The 27,641-nt window shown below is 43.0% G+C and overlaps 1 protein-coding gene across 1 annotated transcript in view; it reads right to left on the bottom strand.

Moving 5' to 3' along the window:
* ntng2a (netrin g2a) overlaps positions 1–27,641 on the bottom strand; it is a 45,302-nt gene that overhangs the window by 14,487 nt on the left and 3,174 nt on the right. Inside the window, exons 2-5 of the mRNA XM_053324738.1 lie at positions 24,169–24,427; positions 23,131–23,276; positions 22,160–22,398; positions 20,828–21,004 (exon numbers count right to left, since the gene is read on the bottom strand). Of these exons, the coding sequence (XP_053180713.1) occupies positions 20,828–21,004; positions 22,160–22,398; positions 23,131–23,276; positions 24,169–24,427 (821 nt within the window). The remainder of the gene's footprint in view (positions 1–20,827; positions 21,005–22,159; positions 22,399–23,130; positions 23,277–24,168; positions 24,428–27,641) is intronic.

The following is a 27,641-nucleotide window of genomic DNA, read 5'->3' as shown; positions in this document are numbered from 1 at the left end:
CGTCATCAACACGTCATCAATACGTTATCAACACGTTATCAACACGTCATCAATACGTCATCAACACGTTATCAACATGTCATCAACACGTTATCAACACGTCATCAACACGTTATCAACACGTTATCAACACGTTATCATCACGTCATCAACACGTTATCAACACGTCATCAATACGTCATCAACACGTCATCAACACGTTATCAACACGTCATCAACACGTCATCAACACGTTATCAACACTTCATCAACACGTCATCAACACGTCATCAACACGTCATCAACACGTTATCAATACGTTATCAACACGTTATCAACACGTTATCAACACGTTATCACTACGTTATCAACACGTCATCAATACGTTATCAACACGTTATCAACACGTTATCAATACGTTATCACGCTATCAACACCTTATCAACACGTCATCACGTTATCAACACGTTATCAACACGTTATCAATACGTTATCAACACGTTATCAATACGTTATCAACACGTTATCAATACGTTATCAACACGTTATCAACACGTCATCAACACGTCATCATCACGTTATCAATACGTTATCAACACGTTATCAACACGTTATCAACACGTCATCACGTTATCAACACGTTATCAACACGTTATCAATACGTTATCAACACGTTATCAATACGTTATCACGTTATCAACACGTTACCAACACGTTATCAACACGTTATCAACACGTCATCAACACGTTATCATCACGTTATCACGTTATCAACACGTTATCAACACGTTATCAATACGTTATCAACACGTTATCAATACGTTATCAACACGTTATCAATACGTTATCAACACGTTATCAACACGTCATCATCACGTTATCAACACGTCATCAATACGTCATCAACACGTCATCAACACGTTATCAACACGTCATCAACACGTCATCAACACGTCATCAACACGTTATCAATACGTTATCAACACGTTATCAACACGTTATCAACACGTTATCACTACGTTATCAACACGTCATCAATACGTTATCAACACGTTATCAACACGTTATCAATACGTTATCACGCTATCAACACCTTATCAACACGTCATCACGTTATCAACACGTTATCAATACGTTATCAACACGTTATCAACACGTTATCAACACGTTATCAACACGTTATCAACACGTCATCACGTTATCAACACGTTATCAACACGTTATCAATACGTTATCAACACGTTATCAATACGTTATCACGTTATCAACACGTTACCAACACGTTATCAACACGTTATCAACACGTCATCAACACGTTATCATCACGTTATCACGTTATCAACACGTTATCAACACGTTATCAATACGTTATCAACACGTTATCAATACGTTATCAACACGTTATCAATACGTTATCAACACGTTATCAACACGTCATCAACACGTTATCAACACGTTATCACGTTATCAACACGTTATCAACACGTCATCAACACGTTATCATCACGTTATCACGTTATCAACACGTTATCAACACGTCATCAACACGTTATCAACACGTCATCAATACGTTATCAACACGTCATCAATACGTCATCAATACGTCATCAACACGTCATCAACACGTCATCAACACGTCATCAACACGTTATCAACACGTCATCAACACGTCATCAACACGTTATCAACACGTTATCAACACGTCATCAACACGTCATCAACACGTCATCAACACGTTATCAATACGTTATCAATACGTTATCAACACGTTATCAACACGTCATCATCACGTCATCAACACGTCATCAACACGTTATCAACACGTTATCAATACGTTATCAACACGTTATCAACACGTTATCAATACGTTATCAACACGTTATCAACACGTTATCAACACGTTATCAACACGTTATCAATACGTTATCAATACGTTATCAACACGTTATCAACACGTTATCAACACGTTATCAACACGTTATCAATACGTTATCAACACGTTATCAACACGTTATCAACACGTTATCAACACGTCATCAACACGTCATCATCACGTTATCAACACGTCATCAATACGTTATCAACACGTTATCAACACGTTATCAATACGTTATCAACACGTTATCAATACGTTATCAACACGTTATCAATACGTTATCAATACGTTATCAACACGTTATCAACACGTTATCAACACGTTATCAATACGTTATCAACACGTTATCAACACGTTATCAATACGTTAACAACACGTTATCAACACGTCATCAATACGTCATCAACACGTTATCAATACGTTATCAACACGTCATCATCACGTCATCAACACGTTATCAACACGTCATCAACACGTTATCACGTTATCAACACGTTATCATCACGTTATCACGTTATCAACACGTCATCAACACGTTATCAATACGTTATCATCACGTTATCAATACGTTATCAACACGTTATCAACACGTCATCACGTTATCATCACGTTATCATCACGTTATCAACACGTTATCAACACGTTATCAACACGTTATCAATACGTTATCAATACGTTATCAACACGTTATCAATACGTTATCAACACGTTATCATCACGTTATCATCACGTTATCAACACGTTATCAACACGTTATCAATACGTTATCAACACGTTATCAACACGTTATCAATACGTTAACAACACGTTATCAACACGTCATCAATACGTCATCAACACGTTATCAATACGTTATCAACACGTTATCATCACGTTATCAACACGTTATCAACACGTTATCAACACGTTATCATCACGTTATCATCACGTTATCAACACGTCATCAACACGTTATCAACACGTTATCAACACGTTATCATCACGTTATCACTACGTTATCAACACGTCATCAATACGTTATCAACACGTCATCAATACGTTATCAACACGTTATCAATACGTTATCAACACGTTATCAACACGTTATCAACACGTTATCAACACGTCATCAATACGTTATCAACACGTTATCAACACGTCATCACGTTATCATCACGTTATCAACACGTTATCAATACGTTATCAACACGTTATCAACACGTTATCAACACGTTATCACTACGTTATCAATACGTCATCAACACGTTATCATCACGTTATCATCACGTTATCAATACGTTATCAACACGTTATCAATACGTTATCAACACGTTATCAACACGTCATCATCACGTCATCATCACGTTATCAACACGTTACCAACACGTTATCAACACGTCATCATCACGTTATCATCACGTTATCAATACGTTATCAACACGTTATCAACACGTTATCAACACGTCATCAACACGTCATCATCACGTTATCAACACGTCATCAACACGTTATCAATACGTTATCAATACGTTATCAACACGTTATCAACACGTTATCAATACGTTATCAACACGTTATCAATACGTTATCAATACGTTATCAACACGTTATCATCACGTTATCAACACGTTATCAACACGTTATCAATACGTTATCAACACGTCATCAACACGTTATCAATACGTTATCAACACGTTATCATCACGTCATCATCACGTTATCAACACGTTATCAACACGTCATCAACACGTCATCATCACGTTATCATCACGTTATCAACACGTTATCAACACGTTATCAATACGTTATCAACACGTTATCAATACGTTATCATCACGTTATCAACACGTTATCAATACGTTATCAATACGTAATCAACACGTTATCAATACGTCATCATCACGTTATCAACACGTTATCAATACGTTATCAATACGTTATCACGTTATCAATACGTTATCAATATGTTATCACGTTATCAATACGTTATCAACACGTTATCAACACGTTATCAACACGTTATCAATACGTTATCAACACGTTATCAATACGTTATCAACACGTTATCAATACGTTATCAATACGTTATCAACACGTTATCATCACGTTATCAACACGTTATCAATACGTTATCATCACGTTATCATCACGTTATCAACACGTTATCAACACGTTATCAATACGTTATCAACACGTTATCAATACGTTATCATCACGTTATCAACACGTTATCAACACGTTATCAACACGTTATCAACACGTTATCAATACGTTATCAACACGTTATCATCACGTTATCAACACGTCATCAACACGTTATCAATACGTTATCAATACGTTATCATCACGTTATCAACACGTTATCAACACGTTATCACGTTATCAATACGTTATCACGTTATCAATACGTTATCACGTTATCAATACGTTATCAATACGTTATCACGTTATCAATACGTTATCAACACGTTATCAACACGTTATCAATACGTTATCAATACGTTATCAACACGTTATCAATACGTTATCAACACGTTATCAATACGTTATCAATACGTTATCAACACGTTATCATCACGTTATCAACACGTTATCAATACGTTATCATCACGTTATCATCACGTTATCAACACGTTATCAACACGTTATCAATACGTTATCAACACGTTATCAATACGTTATCATCACGTTATCAACACGTTATCAACACGTTATCAACACGTTATCAACACGTTATCAACACGTTATCAACACGTCATCAACACGTTATCAACACGTTATCAACACGTCATCAATACGTTATCAACACGTTATCAACACGTTATCAACACGTTATCAATACGTCATCAACACGTCATCAATACGTTATCAACACGTTATCAATACGTTATCATCACGTTATCAATACGTTATCAACACGTTATCATCACGTTATCAACACGTCATCAACACGTTATCAATACGTTATCAATACGTTATCATCACGTTATCAACACGTTATCAACACGTTATCAATACGTTATCATCACGTTATCAACACGTTATCAACACGTTATCAATACGTTATCATCACGTTATCAACACGTTATCAACACGTTATCAACACGTTATCAACACGTTATCAATACGTTATCAACACGTTATCAATACGTTATCAATACGTTATCAATACGTTATCAATACGTTATCATCACGTTATCAACACGTTATCAACACGTTATCAACACGTTATCAATACGTTATCATCACGTCATCAACACGTCATCAACACGTCATCAACACGTCATCAACACGTTATCAACACGTTATCATCACGTTATCAACACGTTATCAATACGTTATCAATACGTTATCATCACGTCATCAACACGTCATCAACACGTCATCAACACGTTATCAATACGTTATCATCACGTCATCAACACGTCATCAACACGTTATCAACACGTCATCATCACGTTATCAACACGTTATCATCACGTTATCAACACGTTATCAACACGTTATCAATACGTTATCAACACGTTATCAACACGTTATCAATACGTTATCAACACGTTATCACGTTATCAACACGTTATCAACACGTTATCAACATGTTATCAACACGTTATCAACACGTTATCACGTTATCAATACGTTATCAACACGTTATCATCACGTTATCAACACGTTATCAATACGTTATCAACACGTCATCAACACGTCATCATCACGTCATCATCACGTCATCAACACGTTATCAACACGTTATCAACACGTCATCACCACGTCATCAACACGTTATCAACATGTCATCAACACGTTATCAACACGTTATCAACACGTCATCACCACGTCATCAACACGTCATCAACACGTTATCACGTTATCAACACGTTATCATCACGTTATCAACACGTTATCAACACGTTATTAATACGTTATCAACACGTCATCAACACGTCATCAACACGTCATCAACACGTCATCAACACGTCATCAGTACGTTATCAACACGTTATCATCACGTTATCAACACGTCATCAATACGTTATCAACACGTCATAAACACGTCATCATCACGTTATCAACACGTCATCAACACGTTATCAACACGTTATCACATTATCAACACGTTATCAACACGTTATCAACACGTCATCAACACGTCATCAACACGTTATCATCACGTCATCAACACGTCATCAACACGTTATCAATACGTTATCAACACGTTATCAATACGTTATCACGCTATCAACACCTTATCAACACGTCATCACGTTATCAATACGTTATCAACACGTTATCAACACGTTATCATCACGTTATCAACACGTCATCAATACGTTATCAACACGTTATCAATACGTTATCAATACGTTATCATCACGTTATCATCACGTTATCAACACGTTATCAATACGTTATCATCACGTTATCAATACGTTATCAACACGTCATCAACACGTCATCATCACGTCATCAATACGTTATCAACACGTTATCAACACGTTATCAACACGTTATCCACACGTTATCAATACGTTATCAACAAGTTATCAACACGTTATCAATACGTTATCAACACGTTATCAATACGTTATCAACACGTTATCAACACGTTATCAATACGTTATCAACACGTTATCATCACGTTATCATCACGTTATCATCACGTCATCGATACGTCATCATCACGTCATCAATACGTCATCATCACGTCATCATCACGTTATCAACACGTTATCAATACGTTATCAACACGTTATCAACACGTTATCAACACGTTATCAATACGTTATCAACACGTTATCAATACGTTATCAATACGTCATCAATACGTTATCAATACGTCATCATCACGTCATCAATACGTCATCATCACGTCATCAATACGTCATCAATACGTCATCATCACGTCATCAATACGTCATCATCACGTTATCAACACGTTATCAACACGTCATCAATATGTCATCATCACGTCATCATCACGTCATCATCACGTTATCAATACGTCATCATCACGTCATCATCACGTCATCAATACGTCATCATCACGTCATCAATACGTCATCATCACGTTATCAACACGTTATCAATACGTTAACACGTTATCAATACGTCATCATCACGTCATCATCACGTTATCAACACGTCATCATCACGTCATCATCACGTCATCAATACGTCATCAACACGTTATCAACACGTTATCATCACGTCATCAACACGTCATCATCACGTCATCATCACGTCATCAATACGTCATCATCACGTTATCAACATGTTATCATCACGTCATCATCACGTCATCATCACGTCATCATCACGTCATCAATACGTCATCATCACGTTATCAACACGTTATCATCACGTCATCATCACGTCATCATCACGTCATCATCACGTCATCAATACGTCATCAACACGTCATCAACACGTCATCAACACGTCATCAATACGTTATCAACACGTCATCATCACGTTATCAACACGTCATCATCACGTCATCAACACGTCATCATCACGTCATCATCACGTCATCATCACGTCATCATCACGTCATCAACACGTCATCAATACGTCATCATCACGTTATCAACACGTTATCATCACGTCATCATCACGTCATCATCACGTCATCATCACGTCATCAATACGTCATCAACACGTCATCAACACGTTATCAACACGTCATCAATACGTTATCAACACGTCATCATCACGTTATCAACACGTCATCAACACGTCATCAACACGTCATCATCACGTTATCAACACGTCATCATCACGTCATCAACACGTCATCATCACGTCATCATCACGTCATCATCACGTCATCAATACGTCATCATCACGTTATCATCACGTCATCATCACGTCATCAATACGTCATCATCACGTTATCAACATGTTATCATCACGTCATCATCACGTCATCATCACGTCATCAACACGTTATCAACACGTCATCACGTTATCAACACGTCATCAACACGTCATCATCACGTTATCATCACGTTATCACGTTATCAATACGTTATCAACACGTTATCAACACGTTATCAACACGTCATTAACACGTTATCAACACGTTATCTATACGTTATCGATACGTTATCAACACGTTATCAACACGTTATCAATACGTCATCAACACGTTATCATCACGTTATCATCACGTTATCAATACGTTATCAACACGTTATCAATACGTTATCACGCTATCAACACCTTATCAACACGTCATCACGTTATCATCACGTTATCAACACGTTACCAACACGTTATCAACACGTTATCAACACGTCATCAACACGTTATCATCACGTTATCACGTTATCAACACGTTATCAATACGTTATCAACACGTTATCAACACGTTATCAACACGTTATCAACACGTCATCAACACGTTATCAACACGTCATCAACACGTTATCAATACGTTATCAACACGTTATCAATACGTTATCAACACGTTATCAACACGTTATCAATACGTCATCAACACGTTATCAACACGTTATCAACACGTCATCAACACGTCATCATCACGTTATCAACACGTCATCAACACGTCATCAACACGTCATCATCACGTCATCATCACGTCATCAACACGTCATCAACACGTCATCATCACGTCATCAATACGTCATCAATACGTTATCAACACGTTATCAACACGTCATCAATACGTAATCAACACGTAATCAACACGTTATCAACACGTTATCAACACGTCATCATCACGTTATCAACACGTTATCACGTTATCAACACGTTATCAACACGTTATCAACACGTTATCAACACGTTATCAATACGTTATCAACACGTTATCAACACGTTATCATCACGTCATCAATACGTCATCAATACGTCATCAACACGTCATCAATACGTTATCATCACGTTATCAACACGTTATCAACACGTTATCAACACGTCATCAACACGTCATCAACACGTCATCAACACGTTATCAACACGTTATCAATACGTTATCAACACGTTATCAACACGTTATCAACACGTCATCAACACGTTATCAACACGTCATCAACACGTTATCAACACGTCATCAACACGTTATCAACACGTTATCAACACGTTATCAACACGTTATCAACACGTTATCAACACGTTATCAATACGTTATCAATACGTTATCATCACGTTATCAACACGTCATCAACACGTCATCAACACGTCATCAACACGTTATCATCACGTTATCAATACGTTATCAACACGTTATCAATACGTTATCAACACGTTATCAACACGTCATCAATACGTTATCAACACGTCATCAACACGTCATCAACACGTTATCAATACGTTATCATCACGTTATCAATACGTTATCAATACGTTATCAACACGTTATCAACACGTTATCAACACGTTATCATCACGTTATCAATACGTTATCAACACGTTATCAATACGTTATCAACACGTTATCAACACGTTATCAACACGTTATCACGTTATCAACACGTTATCAACACGTCATCAACACGTCATCAACACGTCATCAACACGTTATCATCACGTCATCAATACGTTATCAACACGTCATCATCACGTCATCAACACGTCATCAACACGTCATCAATACGTAATCAACACGTTATCAACACGTTATCAACACGTTATCAACACGTCATCATCACGTTATCGATACGTTATCATCACGTCATCAACACGTCATCAACACGTCATCATCACGTCATCAATACGTAATCAACACGTTATCAACACGTTATCAACACGTCATCAACACGTCATCAACACGTCATCAACACGTTATCATCACGTCATCAATACGTCATCAACACGTCATCAACACGTCATCATCACGTCATCAATACGTAATCGACACGTTATCGATACGTTATCATCACGTCATCAACACGTCATCAACACGTCATCATCACGTCATCAATACGTAATCAACACGTTATCAACACGTTATCAACACGTCATCAACACGTCATCAACACGTTATCATCACGTCATCAATACGTTATCAACACGTCATCATCACGTCATCAACACGTCATCAATACGTAATCAACACGTTATCAACACGTTATCAACACGTCATCATCACGTTATCGATACGTTATCATCACGTTATCAACACGTCATCATCACGTTATCAACACGTTATCAACACGTCATCATCACGTTATCAATACGTTATCAATACGTTATCATCACGTCATCATCACGTTATCAATACGTTATCAACACGTTATCATCACGTTATCAACACGTCATCAACACGTCATCAACACGTCATCAATACGTTATCATCACGTTATCAATACGTTATCATCGCGTTATCATCACGTTATCATCACGTTATCATCACGTTATCAATACGTTATCAACACGTCATCAACACGTTATCAATACGTCATCAATACGTCATCAACACGTTATCAACACGTCATCAACACGTTATCATCACGTTATCAATACGTTATCAACACGTTATCAATACGTTATCAACACGTTATCAACACGTTATCAATACGTTATCAACACGTTATCAACACGTCATCAATACGTTATCATCACGTTATCAATACGTTATCAATACGTTATCAATACGTTATCAATACGTTATCAACACGTTATCAACACGTCATCAATACGTTATCATCACGTTATCAATACGTTATCAACACGTCATCAACACGTCATCAATACGTTATCAATACGTTATCAACACGTTATCAATACGTTATCATCACGTTATCAATACGTTATCAACACGTCATCAACACGTCATCAATACGTTATCAATACGTTATCAATACGTTATCAACACGTTATCAATACGTTATCAATACGTTATCAACACGTCATCAATACGTTATCATCACGTTATCAATACGTTATCAATACGTTATCAATACGTTATCAACACGTTATCAATACGTTATCAACACGTTATCAATACGTTATCAACACGTTATCAACACGTCATCAATACGTTATCATCACGTTATCAATACGTTATCATCACGTCATCAATACGTCATCAATACGTCATCAACACGTCATCAATACGTTATCATCACGTTATCAACACGTTATCAACACGTTATCAACACGTCATCAACACGTTATCAACACGTTATCAACACGTTATCAACACGTTATCAATACGTTATCAACACGTTATCAACACGTTATCAACACGTCATCAACACGTCATCATCACGTTATCGATACGTTATCAACACGTCATCAACACGTCATCAACACGTTATCATCACGTTATCAATACGTCATCAACACGTCATCAACACGTCATCAACACGTTATCAACACGTTATCATCACGTCATCAACACGTTATCAACACGTCATCAACACGTCATCAACACGTTATCATCACGTTATCAATACGTCATCAACACGTCATCAACACGTCATCAACACGTTATCAACACGTTATCATCACGTTATCAATACGTTATCAACACGTTATCAATACGTTATCAACACGTTATCAACACGTTATCAACACGTTATCAACACGTTATCAACACGTCATCAACACGTCATCATCACGTTATCGATACGTCATCAACACGTCATCAACACGTCATCAACACGTTATCATCACGTTATCAATACGTCATCAACACGTCATCAACACGTCATCAACACGTTATCAACACGTTATCATCACGTTATCAATACGTCATCAACACGTTATCAACACGTCATCAACACGTCATCAACACGTTATCATCACGTTATCAATACGTCATCAACACGTCATCAACACGTCATCAACACGTTATCAACACGTTATCATCACGTTATCAACACGTTATCAACACGTCATCAATACGTTATCAACACGTCATCAACACGTCATCAACACGTTATCAATACGTTATCATCACGTTATCAATACGTTATCAATACGTTATCAACACGTTATCAACACGTTATCAACACGTTATCATCACGTTATCAATACGTTATCAACACGTTATCAATACGTTATCAACACGTTATCAACACGTTATCAACACGTTATCACGTTATCAACACGTTATCAACACGTCATCAACACGTCATCAACACGTCATCAACACGTTATCATCACGTCATCAATACGTTATCAACACGTCATCATCACGTCATCAACACGTCATCAACACGTCATCAATACGTAATCAACACGTTATCAACACGTTATCAACACGTTATCAACACGTCATCATCACGTTATCGATACGTTATCATCACGTCATCAACACGTCATCAACACGTCATCATCACGTCATCAATACGTAATCAACACGTTATCAACACGTTATCAACACGTTATCAACACGTCATCAACACGTCATCAACACGTCATCAACACGTTATCATCACGTCATCAATACGTCATCAACACGTCATCAACACGTCATCATCACGTCATCAATACGTAATCGACACGTTATCGATACGTTATCATCACGTCATCAACACGTCATCAACACGTCATCATCACGTCATCAATACGTAATCAACACGTTATCAACACGTTATCAACACGTTATCAACACGTCATCAACACGTCATCAACACGTTATCATCACGTCATCAATACGTTATCAACACGTCATCATCACGTCATCAACACGTCATCAATACGTAATCAACACGTTATCAATACGTTATCAACACGTTATCATCACGTCATCAACACGTCATCAATACGTTATCATCACGTTATCAACACGTCATCATCACGTTATCAACACGTTATCAACACGTCATCATCACGTTATCAATACGTTATCAATACGTTATCATCACGTCATCATCACGTTATCAATACGTTATCAACACGTTATCATCACGTTATCAACACGTCATCAACACGTCATCAACACGTCATCAATACGTTATCATCACGTTATCAATACGTTATCATCGCGTTATCATCACGTTATCATCACGTTATCATCACGTTATCAATACGTTATCATCGCGTTATCATCACGTCATCAACACGTTATCATCACGTCATCAATACGTTATCAACACGTCATCATCACGTCATCAACACGTCATCAATACGTAATCAACACGTTATCAATACGTTATCAACACGTTATCATCACGTCATCAACACGTTATCGATACGTTATCATCACGTTATCAACACGTCATCATCACGTTATCAACACGTTATCAACACGTCATCATCACGTTATCAATACGTTATCAATACGTTATCATCACGTCATCATCACGTTATCAATACGTTATCAACACGTTATCATCACGTTATCAACACGTCATCAACACGTCATCAACACGTCATCAATACGTTATCATCACGTTATCAATACGTTATCATCGCGTTATCATCACGTTATCATCACGTTATCATCACGTTATCAATACGTTATCAACACGTCATCAACACGTTATCAATACGTCATCAATACGTCATCAACACGTTATCAACACGTTATCAACACGTCATCAATACGTTATCATCACGTTATCAATACGTTATCAACACGTTATCAATACGTTATCAACACGTTATCAACACGTCATCAATACGTTATCATCACGTTATCAATACGTTATCAACACGTTATCAATACGTTATCAACACGTTATCAACACGTTATCAATACGTTATCAACACGTTATCAACACGTCATCAATACGTTATCATCACGTTATCAATACGTTATCAATACGTTATCAATACGTTATCAATACGTTATCAACACGTTATCAACACGTCATCAATACGTTATCATCACGTTATCAATACGTTATCAACACGTCATCAACACGTCATCAATACGTTATCAATACGTTATCAACACGTTATCAACACGTCATCAATACGTTATCAATACGTTATCAACACGTTATCAATACGTTATCAATACGTTATCAACACGTCATCAATACGTTATCATCACGTTATCAATACGTTATCAATACGTTATCAATACGTTATCAACACGTTATCAATACGTTATCAACACGTTATCAATACGTTATCAACACGTTATCAACACGTCATCAATACGTTATCATCACGTCATCAACACGTTATCAATATGTTATCAACACGTTATCAATACGTTATCAACACGTTATCAATACGTTATCATCACGTTATCAACACGTTATCAACACGTTATCAATATGTTATCAACACGTTATCAACACGTTATCAATACGTTATCAACACGTTATCAATACGTTATCAACACGTTATCAATACGTTATCGATACGTTATCACGTTATCAATACGTTATCATCACGTTATCAACACGTCATCAACACGTTATCAACACGTTATCACGTTATCAACACGTTATCAATACGTCATCATCACGTTATCAATACGTTATCAATACGTTATCAACACGTTATCATCACGTTATCAACACGTTATCAACACGTTATCAATACGTTATCAACACGTCATCAATACGTCATCAACACGTTATCAACACGTTATCAACACGTTATCAACACGTTATCAACACGTCATCAATACGTTATCAACACGTTATCAACACGTTATCAATACGTTATCATCACGTTATCAACACGTTATCAACACGTCATCAACACGTTATCAATACGTCATCAACACGTTATCAATACGTCATCAACACGTCATCAATACGTTATCATCACGTTATCAATACGTTATCAATACGTTATCATCACGTTATCAACACGTTATCAACACGTTATCATCACGTTATCAACACGTCATCAATACGTTATCAACACGTTATCAACACGTTATCAACACGTCATCAACACGTTATCATCACGTCATCAACACGTTATCAACACGTTATCAACACGTTATCAACACGTTATCAACACGTTATCAACACGTTATCAATACGTTATCAACACGTTATCATCACGTTATCAACACGTTATCAACACGTTATCAATACGTCATCAATACGTTATCATCACGTTATCAACATGTTATCAACACGTTATCATCACGTTATCAACACGTCATCAATACGTTATCAACACGTTATCAACACGTTATCAACACGTCATCAACACGTTATCATCACGTCATCAACACGTTATCAACACGTTATCAACACGTTATCAACACGTTATCAATACGTTATCAACACGTTATCAACACGTTATCATCACGTTATCAACACGTTATCAACACGTTATCAACATGTTATCAATACTTTATCAACACGTTATCAACACGTTATCAACACGTTATCAACACGTTATCAATACGTTATCAACACGTTATCAACACGTTATCAATACGTTATCAACACGTTATCAACACGTTATCAATACGTTATCATCACGTTATCATCACGTTATCATCACGTTATCAACACGTCATCAACACGTTATCGACACGTTATCATCACGTTATCAACACGTCATCAACACGTTATCAATACGTTATCATCACGTTATCATCACGTTATCAACACGTTATCAACACGTTATCATCACGTTATCAACACGTTATCAACACGTTATCAACACGTTATCAACACGTTATCAACACGTCATCAATACGTTATCAACACGTTATCAACACGTTATCAACACGTTATCAATACGTCATCAACACGTTATCAACACGTTATCAACACGTTATCAACACGTTATCAACACGTTATCAATACGTTATCATCACGTTATCAATACGTTATCAACACGTTATCAACACGTCATCAATACGTTATCAACACGTCATCAACACGTCATCAACACGTCATCATCACGTTATCATCACGTCATCAACACGTCATCATCACGTTATCAACACGTTATCAATACGTTATCAATACGTTATCAACACGTCATCAACACGTCATCATCACGTTATCATCACGTCATCAACACGTCATCAACACGTCATCATCACGTCATCAATACGTTATCAAGACGTTATCATGACGTTATCAATACGTTATCAACACGTTATCAATACGTTATCAACACGTTATCATCACGTTATCAATACGTTATCATCACGTTATCATCACGTTATCAACACGTTATCAACACGTTATCAACACGTTATCAATACGTTATCATCACGTTATCAACACGTTATCAATACGTTATCAACACGTTATCATCACGTTATTTCATACTTTTACTTTGAAATAAAACGTCACAAACTGAATCCTACGTTTTAGAGTGATATTTCTACACTCGTCTGTTTACGTTTGAATCGGCCAATCAGAAAGCTTGGTGTTTACCTTTCTCCTCTCTCTGCTCTCTCGAGTTCTCGGGCTCTTCGGGGTTTTTCTCTTCTTGTTTTTCTTCTTCTGACCCTCCTGCTGGACCACGAGCAGCTGGATCTTCTCCAGAAGACTTTTGTCCCATTTCATCGACAGCTGGAGGAGAATCAGGTCTAGAGCTGAGACCAGGATCAGGACTTGCACCATCTGGTGAAGGAGAATCTGGTCCAGTTGATTCTGGTTCACCATTTCCTGTCCCTGCTGTATCTGGTCCTGCTGGGACAGAATCCAGACTGGGATCTACTGGATTTGATCCAGTAGCATCAACAGATGCACGAGAGTCATCTGGAAGGCTCTCGGGTTCCCCAACTGGTCCAGAATCTGGTGCAGAACCTGGTCCAAGTAAAGCTGAATCTGGATCATCTGGGAAAGGGAAGGTGAAGTCAACCGGGACAAAATCACCAGCAGGATCCGACCGATCTAAGGAGGCTGAGCTTGTATCTGGTGAAACATCATCTCCTCCTGCTCCAGAAGGAGGTGTCAAGGACTCTACAGGAGCATCAGGAGCAGGTAGCTCAGGAGGAGGTCCATCACGAGGACGCCCGTCAGGGGGTGGGAAATCTATCAACGTGTCTGGAGGAACATCAAGAGAGGGTACATCAGGAGGAGTTACATCTGGAGGAGGTACCTCAGGGTAAGGTACATCAGGAGGTCCACCAGGAGGCTGTCCATCAGGAGGTCTATCAGGAGGTATATCAGGAGGTCCATCAGGAGGCTGTCCATCAGGAGGTCCTTCAGGAGGAGGTCCATCAAGAGGTCCATTAAGAGGTCCATCAGGAGGTCCTTCAGGAGGAGGTCCATCAGGAGGTCCTTCAGGAGGAGGTCCATCAGGAGATCCTTCAGGAGGAGGTCCATCAGGAGGTCCACCAGGAGGCTGTCCATCAGGAGATCCATCAGGAGGTACATCAGGAGATCCACCAGGAGGTCCATCAAGAGGTACATCAGGGGGTATATCAGGAGGTCCTTCAGGAGGAGGTCCATCAAGAGGTACATCAGGAGGTCCTTCAGGAGGTCCATCAGGAGGTACATCAGGAGGTCCTTCAGGAGGTACATCAGGAGAAGATACATCTACAGCAGTGTCTGAAGGAACATCAGGAGAAGTCGAGTCAGCTCCTGCTGTAGATGGAGCATCTCCATCCTGATTGGTTGGGAATGGACCAGTGGGTGGAGTATCTCCAGATGGAGCCATATCATTGGCAGTTGCTACTGGCACTCCGGTTGATGTTGTACCAGCAGGAACTGGGACAGTGTTGGGATTCAGGTCAGTAGAACCAGTCCACTGGGGGGTGGAGTCTGTGCTGTCTGGTGAGGAGGTGGAGTCAGAGGGCAGAGTCACTGTGTCAGAAATAGACACCTCAGGGTCAGTACTGCGGCCTGGGTTAGTGGGGCTGTTGGTACTGGTGATACTGGTGGGACTGGAGGTACTAATAGTGGTACTGGTGGTGGTCGTGTCTGGTACTGTGGGGCCTAGTTCCTCCAGAGTAGGACTGCTGGACAGATCCAAGAACACTGTCGGTCCTGCTGTACTGCTTAACTCTGTAAGTACATCAGAGCCTGAAGTACTGGGAGTACTACGGACCACAGTAAACACTGTAGTACCAGTGTCAAATATTGTAGTAGGAAAGTCTCCAGTATCACTAGTACTCATGAAGTAAGTTGTAGATTTAGTATCAGTCATGGTAGTACTGATAGTAGGAACACTGTCAGTGTCAAATACAACAGTAGTATCAGTGGTGGTAGTAATAGTATCAGTAGTAGTAGTATACGTAGTAGTATCAGTAGTAGTAGTAGTAGTATCAGTAGTAGTAGTAGTATCAGTGGTGGTAGCAGTAGTATCAGGAGTAGTATCAGTAGTAGTATAAGTAGTAGTAGTAGTATCAGTAGTAGTATAAGTAGTAGTATCAGTAGTAGTATCAGTAGTAGTAGGAGTAGTAGTAGTAGTAGCAGTAGTAGTATCAGTAGTAGTAGTAGCAGTAGTAGTAGTAGCAGTAGTAGTAGTATCAGTAGTAGTATAAGTAGTAGTATCAGTAGTAGTAGTATCAGTAGTAGTAGCAGTAGTATCAGTAGTAGTAGTAGTATCAGTAGTAGTAGTAGTAGTATCAGTAGTAGTACTATCAGTAGTAGTAGCAATAGTAGTAGTAGTAGTATCAGTAGTAGTATCAGTAGTAGTAGTATCAGTAGTAGTAGTAGTAGTAGTATCAGTAGTAGTAGTATCAGTAGTAGTAGTATCAGTAGTAGTAGTAGTAGTATCAGTAGTAGTAGTATCAGTAGTAGTAGTATCAGTAGTAGTAGTAGTATCAGTAGTAGTATCAGTAGTAGTAGTAGTATCAGTAGTAGTAGTATCAGTAGTAGTATCAGTAGGAGTAGTATCAGTAGTAGTAGTAGTATCAGTAGTAGTAGTATCAGTAGTAGTAGTAGTATCAGTAGTAGTAGTAGTAGTATCAGTAGTAGTAGTAGTATCAGTAGTATCAGTCACTCCTGATGAAGGTGTATCACCAGCCGCTGTCAGAGAAGAACAGTTACGTCTCTTTAGTGAATCTGCTGAACATCAAACTCTGACTTCTTCTCTTTGTTCAAATGTGGAAAATTCCAAGAAACACCCCAAACTCCTCCCATTCCCCCCAACTTAACACCTAAACTCCTCCCATACCCTAAACTTAACACCCAAACTCCTCCCATTCCCCCAACTTAACACCTAAACCCCTCCCATACCCTAAACTTAACACCCAAACTCCTCCCATTCCCTAAACTTAACACCCAAACCCCTCCCATTCCCCCGACTTAACACCCAAACTCCTCCCATTCCCTCAACTTAACATGTAAACCCCTCCCATTCCCCCAACTTAAACCCCCAAACTCCTCCCATTCCCCCAACTTAACACCTAAACCCCTCCCATACCCTAAACTTAACACCCAAACCCCTCCCATACCCCCAACTTAACACCTAAACCCCTCCCATTCCCCCAACTTAACACCCAAACTCCTCCCATTCCCCCAACTTAACACCTAAACCCCTCCCATACCCTAAACTTAACACCCAAACTCCTCCCATTCCCCCAACTTAACACCTAAACCCCTCCCATTCCCCCAACTTAACACCCAAACTCCTCCCATTCCCTAAACTTAACACCCAAACCCCTCCCATTCCCCCGACTTAACACCCAAACTCCTCCCATTCCCTCAACTTAACATGTAAACCCCTCCCATTCCCCCAACTTAAACCCCCAAACTCCTCCCATTCCCCCAACTTAACACCTAAACCCCTCCCATACCCTAAACTTAACACCCAAACCCCTCCCATACCCCCAACTTAACACCTAAACCCCTCCCATTCCCCCAACTTAACACCCAAACTCCTCCCATTCCCCCAACTTAACACCTAAACCCCTCCCATACCCTAAACTTAACACCCAAACTCCTCCCATTCCCCCCAACTTAACACCTAAACCCCTCCCAATCCCCCAACTTAACACCTAAACCCCTCCCAATCCCCCAACTTAACACCTAAACCCCTCCCATTCCCCCAACTTAACACCTAGACCCCTCCCATTCCCCCAACATAACACCTAGACCCCTCCCAATCCCTCAACTTAACACCCAAACTCCTCCCATACCCTCAACTTAACACCTAAACTCCTCCCATACCCTCAACTTAACAACCAAACTCCACCCATATCCCCAACTTAACAACCAAACTCCTCCCATACCCCAACTTAACCCCCCCAAACTCCTCCCATACCCTCAACTTAACACCCCAAACTCCTCCCATACCCTCAACTTAACACCCAAACTCCTCCCATTCCCCCCAACTTAACACCTAAATCCCTCCCATACCCTCAACTTAACACCTAAATCCCTCCCATTCCCCCAACTTAACACCCAAACTCCTCCCATACCCTCAACTTAACACCCAAACCCCTCCCATTCCCCCCAACTTAACACCTAAACCCCTCCCATTCCCCCAACTTAACATGTAAACTCCTCCCATTCCCCCAACTTAACACCTAAACCCCTCCCATTCCCCCAACTTAACACCTAAACCCCTCCCATTCCCCCAACTTAACACCTAAACTCCTCCCATTCCCCCCAACTTAACACCCAAATTCCTCCCATTCCCCCAACTTAACACCCAAACTCCACCCATACCCCCAACTTAACCCCCCCAAACTCCTCCCATACTCTCAACTTAACACCCAAAACTCCTCCCATATCCCCAACTTAACACCCCCAACTCCACCCCACCTGTGTATAGGTGGAGGTTTGGATCTGTTGTGCTAAACATGATGCTGTAATTCCACCAACCTCCATTGTGGAGTCATTAATGACTGACTGACTGACCCTAACCCTAAATTATACGTTTTATTTTATAAGCAGCTCTGGACTGTCACTTATGTACCATCCTCCATCAATGAGACACACAGGTGAGAGACAGACAGACAGGTGAGAGAGAGACAGACAGGTGAGAGACAGACAGACAGGTGAGAGACAGACAGACAGGTGAGAGACAGACAGACAGGTGAGAGACAGACAGACAGGTGAACAGGACTTACTGGCTGCTGTCTCGGCTGCTTCACCTGAAAAAAAGACAACATGTTACTCTGAGTGTGTCCGTGTGTGTGTCTGTGTGTGTGTGTGTGTGTGTGTGTGTGTGTGTGTGTACAGGTGCGTACAGGTATTGGCGGTTCCTCTCGGCAGGGGCAGGAAGGATCCGGGTCTCCAGCTGCGGGATGTGAACCCTCGGCTGCAGCGCTCGCAGTCCTGTCCGGTGGTTCCGTGGTCGCAGTCACACTGCAGCGTTGCATCACGCAGCACACACTGAGACGCATGCTGGTTACACCTACACCTGCACACACACACACACACACACACACACACACACACACACACACACACACACACACACAGAGACACACACATCACACACACACACACACACAGAGCCCGGGTGGGGGGCGGGGGGGTCATTATAGGTAGAAATGATCAGATCCACATGCTCAGACCACATCACATTGCAACATGTGGGTTAGGTTAGGGTGTAGTTACATGTGGGCTGGGTTAGGGTGTAGTTACAACATGTGGGCTGGGTTAGGGTGTAGATACATGTGGGCTGGGTTAGGGTGCAGTTACATGTGGGCTGGGTTAGGGTGTAGTTACAACATGTGGGTTGGGTTGGGGTGTAGTTACATGTGGGCTGGGTTAGGGTGTAGTTACATGTGGGCTGGGTTAGGGTGTAGTTACCTGTGGGCTGGGTTAGGGTGTAGTTACAACATGTGGGTTAGGGTGTAGTTACAACATGTGGGCTGGGTTAGGGTGTAGTTACATGTGGGCTGGGTTAGGGTGTAGTTACAACATGTGGGCTGGGTTAGGGTGTAGTTACATGTGGGTTGGGTTAGGGTGTAGTTACAACATGTGGGCTGGGTTAGGGTGTAGTTACAACATGTGGGCTGGGTTAGGGTGTAGTTACATGTGGGCTGGGTTAGGGTGTAGTTACATGTGGGCTGGGTTAGGGTGTAGTTACAACATGTGGGTTGGGTTGGGGTGTAGTTACATGTGGGCTGGGTTAGGGTGTAGTTACAACATGTGGGTTGGGTTAGGGTGTAGTTACAACATGTGGGTTGGGTTAGGGTGTAGTTACAACATGTGGGTTGGGTTGGGGTGTAGTTACATGTGGGCTGGGTTAGGGTGTAGTTACAACATGTGGGCTGGGTTAGGGTGTAGTTACATGTGGGCTGGGTAGGGTGTAGTTACAACATGTGGGCTGGGTTAGGGTGTAGTTACAACATGTGGGCTGGGTTAGGGTGTAGTTACATGTGGGCTGTGTTAGGGTGTAGTTACAACATGTGGGCTGGGTTAGGGTGTAGTTACCTGTGGGTTGGGTAAGGGTGTAGTTACATGTGGGCTGGGTTAGGGTGTAGTTACATGTGGGCTGGGTTAGGGTGTAGTTACATGTGGGCTGGGTTAGGGTGTAGTTACAACATGTGGGTTAGGGTGTAGTTACCTGGCAGGTACGTCGATGTTGGAGATGGCGTAGAAGTACTTGAGCAGGTTGTCCTTCTGGACGTAGGTTCCTCCCAGCGCCGGGCGGAGCAGCCGCAGGCGGAGGTTGGTGAAGGTGAAGAAGTCTCGGAGGCCCTTCATGGTCTCCATGCGCGTGAACAGCGCGTCCATGTTGATCAGCTTCGGACCCGCAAACACCCCGAACCGAGCTCGCACCTCGAACACCACCAGCTTCTCCTCCTACGGGTCAGACACTCACATCAGCCTGATGACCAGTATAACCAGTAGAACCAGTGTAACCAGTAGAACCAGTAGAACCAGTATAACCAGTATGACCAGTGTAACCAGTATGACCAGTAGAACCAGTATAACCAGTATAACCTGTATAACCAGTAGAACCAGTCTAACCAGTGTAACCAGTAGAACCAGTAGAACCAGTATGACCAGTAGAACCAGTAGAACCAGTATAACCAGTGTAACCAGTATGACCAGTAGAACCAGTGTGACCAGTGTAACCAGTAGAACCAATGTAACCAGTAGAACCAGTGTAACCAGTAGAACCAGTGTAACCAGTAGAACCAGTAGAACCAGTATAACCAGTATGACCAGTGTAACCAGTATGACCAGTAGAACCAGTATAACCAGTATAACCTGTATAACCAGTAGAACCAGTCTAACCAGTGTAACCAGTAGAACCAGTAGAACCAGTATGACCAGTAGAACCAGTAGAACCAGTATAACCAGTGTAACCAGTATGACCAGTAGAACCAATGTAACCAGTAGAACCAGTGTAACCAGTAGAACCAGTGTAACCAGTAGAACCAGTATAACCAGTGTATAACCAGTATAACCAGTGTAACCAGTAGAACCAGTATGACCAGTATAACCAGTGTAACCAGTCTAACCAGTATAACCAGTGTAACCAGTATAACCAGTATGACCAGTAGAACCAGTAGAACCAGTAGAACCCACCTTGGCTCCGACCCAGCGGGAGTACTGCTCGGTGCAGATGACCCGCGTCAGGTTGCTGGGCGTCAGATCAGAGACGCGTTTAGGAGCCATGCCGAAGGCCTCCATGCAGTCATCAGCGTAGAACTGGTACGGCTGCCACGTTCCACCTGAGACAGGAGACAGGGTTCTGAGAAGGTTCTAACAGGGTTCTAACAGGGTTCTAACAGGGTTCTAGCAGTAATGCCGAAGGCCTCCATGCAGTCATCAGCGTAGAACTGGTACGGCTGCCACGTTCCACCTGACACAGGAGACAGGGTTCTCAGAAGGTTCTAACAGGGTTCTACCAGGGTTCTAGCAGTAAAGACCTTTGTCCAGGGACTTCTCCAGGGCCATGCTGACAGGGTTCTAGCAGGGTTCTAGCAGTAAAGACCTTTGTCCAGGGACTTCTCCAGGGCCATGCTGACAGGGTTCTAGCAGGGTTCTAGCAGGGTTCTAGCAGGGTTCTAACCTTTGTCCAGGGACTTCTCCAGGGCCATGCTGACAGGGTTCTAACAGGGTTCTAGCAGGGTTCTAGCAGTAATGACCTTTCTCCAGAGACTTCTCCAGGGCCATGCTGACAGGGTTCTAGCAGGGTTCTAGCAGGGTTCTAGCAGGGTTCTAGCAGTAAAGACCTTTGTCCAGAGACTTCTCCAGGGCCATGCTGACAGGGTTCTAGCAGGGTTCTAGCAGGGTTCTAGCAGGGTTCTAGCAGTAATGACCTTTGTCCAGGGACTTCTCCAGGACCATGCTGACAGGGTTCTAACAGGGTTCTAGCAGGGTTCTAGCAGGGTTCTAACCTTTGTCCAGGGACTTCTCCAGGACCATGCTGACAGGGTTCTACCAGGGTTCTAGCAGGGTTCTAGCAGGGTTCTAACCTTTGTCCAGGGACTTCTCCAGGACCATGCTGACAGGGTTCTAGCAGGGTTCTAGCAGGGTTCTAACCTTTGTCCAGGGACTTCTCCAGGACCATGCTGACAGGGTTCTACCAGGGTTCTAGCAGGGTTCTAGCAGGGTTCTAACCTTTGTCCAGGGACTTCTCCAGGACCATGCTGGTTGGACGGCCGTACTCGAACGTGACGATGATGTCATCGACCACCTCCAGACTCTTGTTCCACGACAGCGTGATGTTGGCCAATAGCGGCTCAGGATACCTGGACCATGTGACCGTCTGCCAATAGGTGATGAGCCCGCCCCTCTCCCTGTCACCCATCAGCTGGGGGGGGTGAGACAGGTCGGGGCTGGACGCGTCGCACTCATCACTGCACAGGTACGGGTTCTCCTGCAGAACACAGAACAGCCTCTGCATTAACAACACAGCATAGAGACTGTGTGTGTGTGTGTGTGTGTGTGAGTGTGTGAGTGTGTGTGTGTGTGTGTGTGTGAGTGTGTGTGTGTGTGTGTGTGAGTGTGTGTGTGTGTGTGTGTGTATAGTGTGTGTGTGTGTGTGTGTGTGTGTGTGTGTGTGTAGTGTGTGTGTGTGTGTGAGTGTGTAGTGTGTGTGTGTGTGTGTGTGTGTGTAGTGTGTGTGTGTGTGTGTGTGTGTGTGTGTGTGTGTGTGTGTGTGTAATATAATAATAATGATTTAACTCTTTATGTTCAGCACTCTGTTTCAGCTGTGGTTGTTTTAAAGTGCTTTATAAAGTTGAGTTGAGTTGATTAGTAGTGATTGATCATTAATCATTATCAATAGCGCCTGGTTCTCCAGGTTCTCCTGGTTCTCCTGTTGTGTTGAACCTGCTCATGTTTGTGTTCCACTAACAAACACGAGCAGTTAGTGAAGGATTAACATGTTAATCTGCTCAGTGTGTTAATCTGCTGCAGCCAACTGTCAGCCTGCAGAACCCGGTTCTCCTCTGAGTCTCTCTGTGGTTCTGCAGCCAACTGTCAGCCTGCAGAACCCGGTTCTCCTCTGAGTCTCTCTGTGGTTCTGCAGCCAACTGTCAGCCTGCAGAACCCGGTTCTCCTCTGAGTCTCTCTGTGGTTCTGCAGCCAACTGTCAGCCTGCAGAACCCGGTTCTCCTCTGAGTCTCTCTGTGGTTCTGCAGCCAACTGTCAGCCTGCAGAACCCGGTTCTCCTCTGAGTCTCTCTGTGGTTCTGCAGCCAACTGTCAGCCTGCAGAACCCGGTTCTCCTCTGAGTCTCTCTGTGGTTCTGCAGCCAACTGTCAGCCTGCAGAACCCGGTTCTCCTCTGAGTCTCTCTGTGGTTCTGCAGCCAACTGTCAGCCTGCAGAACCCGGTTCTCCTCTGAGTCTCTCTGTGGTTCTGCAGCCAACTGTCAGCCTGCAGAACCCGGTTCTCCTCTGAGTCTCTCTGTGGTTCTGCAGCCAACTGTCAGCCTGCAGAACCCGGTTCTCCTCTGAGTCTCTGTGGTTCTGCAGCCAACTGTCAGCCTGCAGAACCCGGTTCTCCTCTGAGTCCCTGTGTGGTTCTGCTCTACATCCAGCTGAACCCGGTTCTCCTCTGAGTCTCTGTGTGGTTCTGCGCTATATGCAGCTGAACCCGGTTCTCCTCTGAGTCTCTGTGGTTCTGCTCTACATCCAGCTGAACCCGGTTCTCCTCTGAGTCTCTGTGGTTCTGCTCTACATCTAGCTGAACCCGGTTCTCCTCTGAGTCTCTGTGGTTCTGCTCTACATCCAGCTGAACCCGGTTCTCCTCTGGGTCTCTGTGGTTCTGCTGTACATCCAGCTGAACCCGGTTCTCCTCTGAGTCTCTGTGTGGTTCTGCTCTATATCCAGCTGAACCCGGTTCTCCTCTGAGTCTCTGTGGTTCTGCTGTATATCCAGCTGAACCCGGTTCTCCTCTGAGTCTCTGTGGTTCTGCTCTATATCCAGCTGAACCCGGTTCTCCTCTGAGTCTCTGTGTGGTTCTGCTCTATATGCAGCTGAACCCGGTTCTCCTCTGAGTCTCTGTGGTTCTGCTCTACATCCAGCTGAACCCGGTTCTCCTCTGAGTCTCTGTGGTTCTGCTCTACATCCAGCTGAACCCGGTTCTCCTCTGGGTCTCTGTGGTTCTGCTCTCCATCCAGCTGAACCGTGACAGAGCCTAGTTCTGGGGACGGGTTCCCCTGGCTCTGGGGACGGGTTCCCCTGGTTCTGGGGACGGGTTCCCCTGGCTGGTCTGTTTGTCATAGCTGATGCTGACTGCTGAAGGACTGAGACCTCAGAGCGGAGGGCTTCATCCCGACCCGACTTCTAACAGGAAGAAACCTCAGAGAGAACCCAGAGAGAGAACCCAGAGAGAACCCAGAGAGAACCCAGAGAGAGAACCCAGAGAGAACCCAGAGAGAACCCAGAGAGAGAAACCTCAGAGAGAACCCAGAGAGAGAAACCTCAGAGAGAACCCAGAGAGAACCCAGAGAGAGAAACCTCAGAGAGAACCCAGAGAGAACCCAGAGAGAACCCAGAGAGCATGTGTGGAACCAAAAGGATAGCCAGGGGGGCCCGGGACCCCTCAGGAATTTGATTGGACCCGGACCCTGACCCATGATTATCACACAGAACCAGAACTTTGCACTAGAATAGTTTTGAATGAGGGAACGATGTCATGGCTAACCCTTCTCCACCTGCTCTCCACCTTCCCCCCTGCTCTCCACCTTCCCCCCTGCTCTCCACCTTCCCCCCTGCTCTCCATCTTCCCCCCTGCTCTCCACCTTCTCCCCTGCTCTCCACCTTCTCCCCTGCTCTCCATCTTCCCCCCTGCTCTCCCCTGCTCTCCACCTTCTCCCCTGCTCTCCACCTTCCCCCCTGCTCTCCACCTTCCCCCCTGCTCTCCACCTTCCCCCCTGCTCTCCCCTGCTCTCCACCTTCCCCTCTGCTCTCCACCTTCTCCCCTGCTCTCCACCTTCTCCCCTGCTCTCCACCTTCCCCCCTGCTCTCCACCTTCTCCCCTGCTCTCCACCTTCCCCCCTGCTCTCCACCTTCTCCCCTGCTCTCCACCTTCCCCCCTGCTCTCCACCTTCCCCCTGCTCTCCCCTGCTCTCCCCCTTCCCCCCTGCTCTCCACCTTCCCCCCTGCTCTCCACCTTCCCCCCTGCTCTCCCCTGCTCTCCACCTTCCCCCCTGCTCTCCCCTGCTCTCCACCTTCCCCCCTGCTCTCCACCTTCCCCCCTGCTCTCCACCTTCCACCCTGCTCTCCACCTTCCCCCTGCTCTCCACCTTCTCCCCTGCTCTCCACCTTCCCCCCTGCTCTCCACCTTCCCCCCTGTTCTCCACCTTCCCCCCTGCTCTCCCCTGATCTCCACCTTCCCCCCTGCTCTCCACCTTCCCCCCTGCTCTCCCCTGCTCTCCACCTTCCCCCCTGCTCTCCACCTTCCCCCCTGCTCTCCACCTTCCCCCCTGCTCTCCCCTGCTCTCCACCTTCCCCCCTGCTCTCCCCTGCTCTCCACCTTCCCCCCTGCTCTCCACCTTCCCCCCTGCTCTCCCCTGCTCTCCACCTTCCCCCCTGCTCTCCACCTTCCCCCCTGCTCTCCACCTTCCCCCCTGCTCTCCCCTGCT

This window comes from Scomber japonicus, chromosome 9 (assembly GCF_027409825.1).
Source record: "Scomber japonicus isolate fScoJap1 chromosome 9, fScoJap1.pri, whole genome shotgun sequence".
In the NCBI taxonomy this organism is placed as follows: Eukaryota; Metazoa; Chordata; class Actinopteri; order Scombriformes; family Scombridae; genus Scomber; species Scomber japonicus.
Note: the sequence above shows the minus strand (reverse complement) of the source record. Positions and strands in the feature narration are given on the sequence as shown.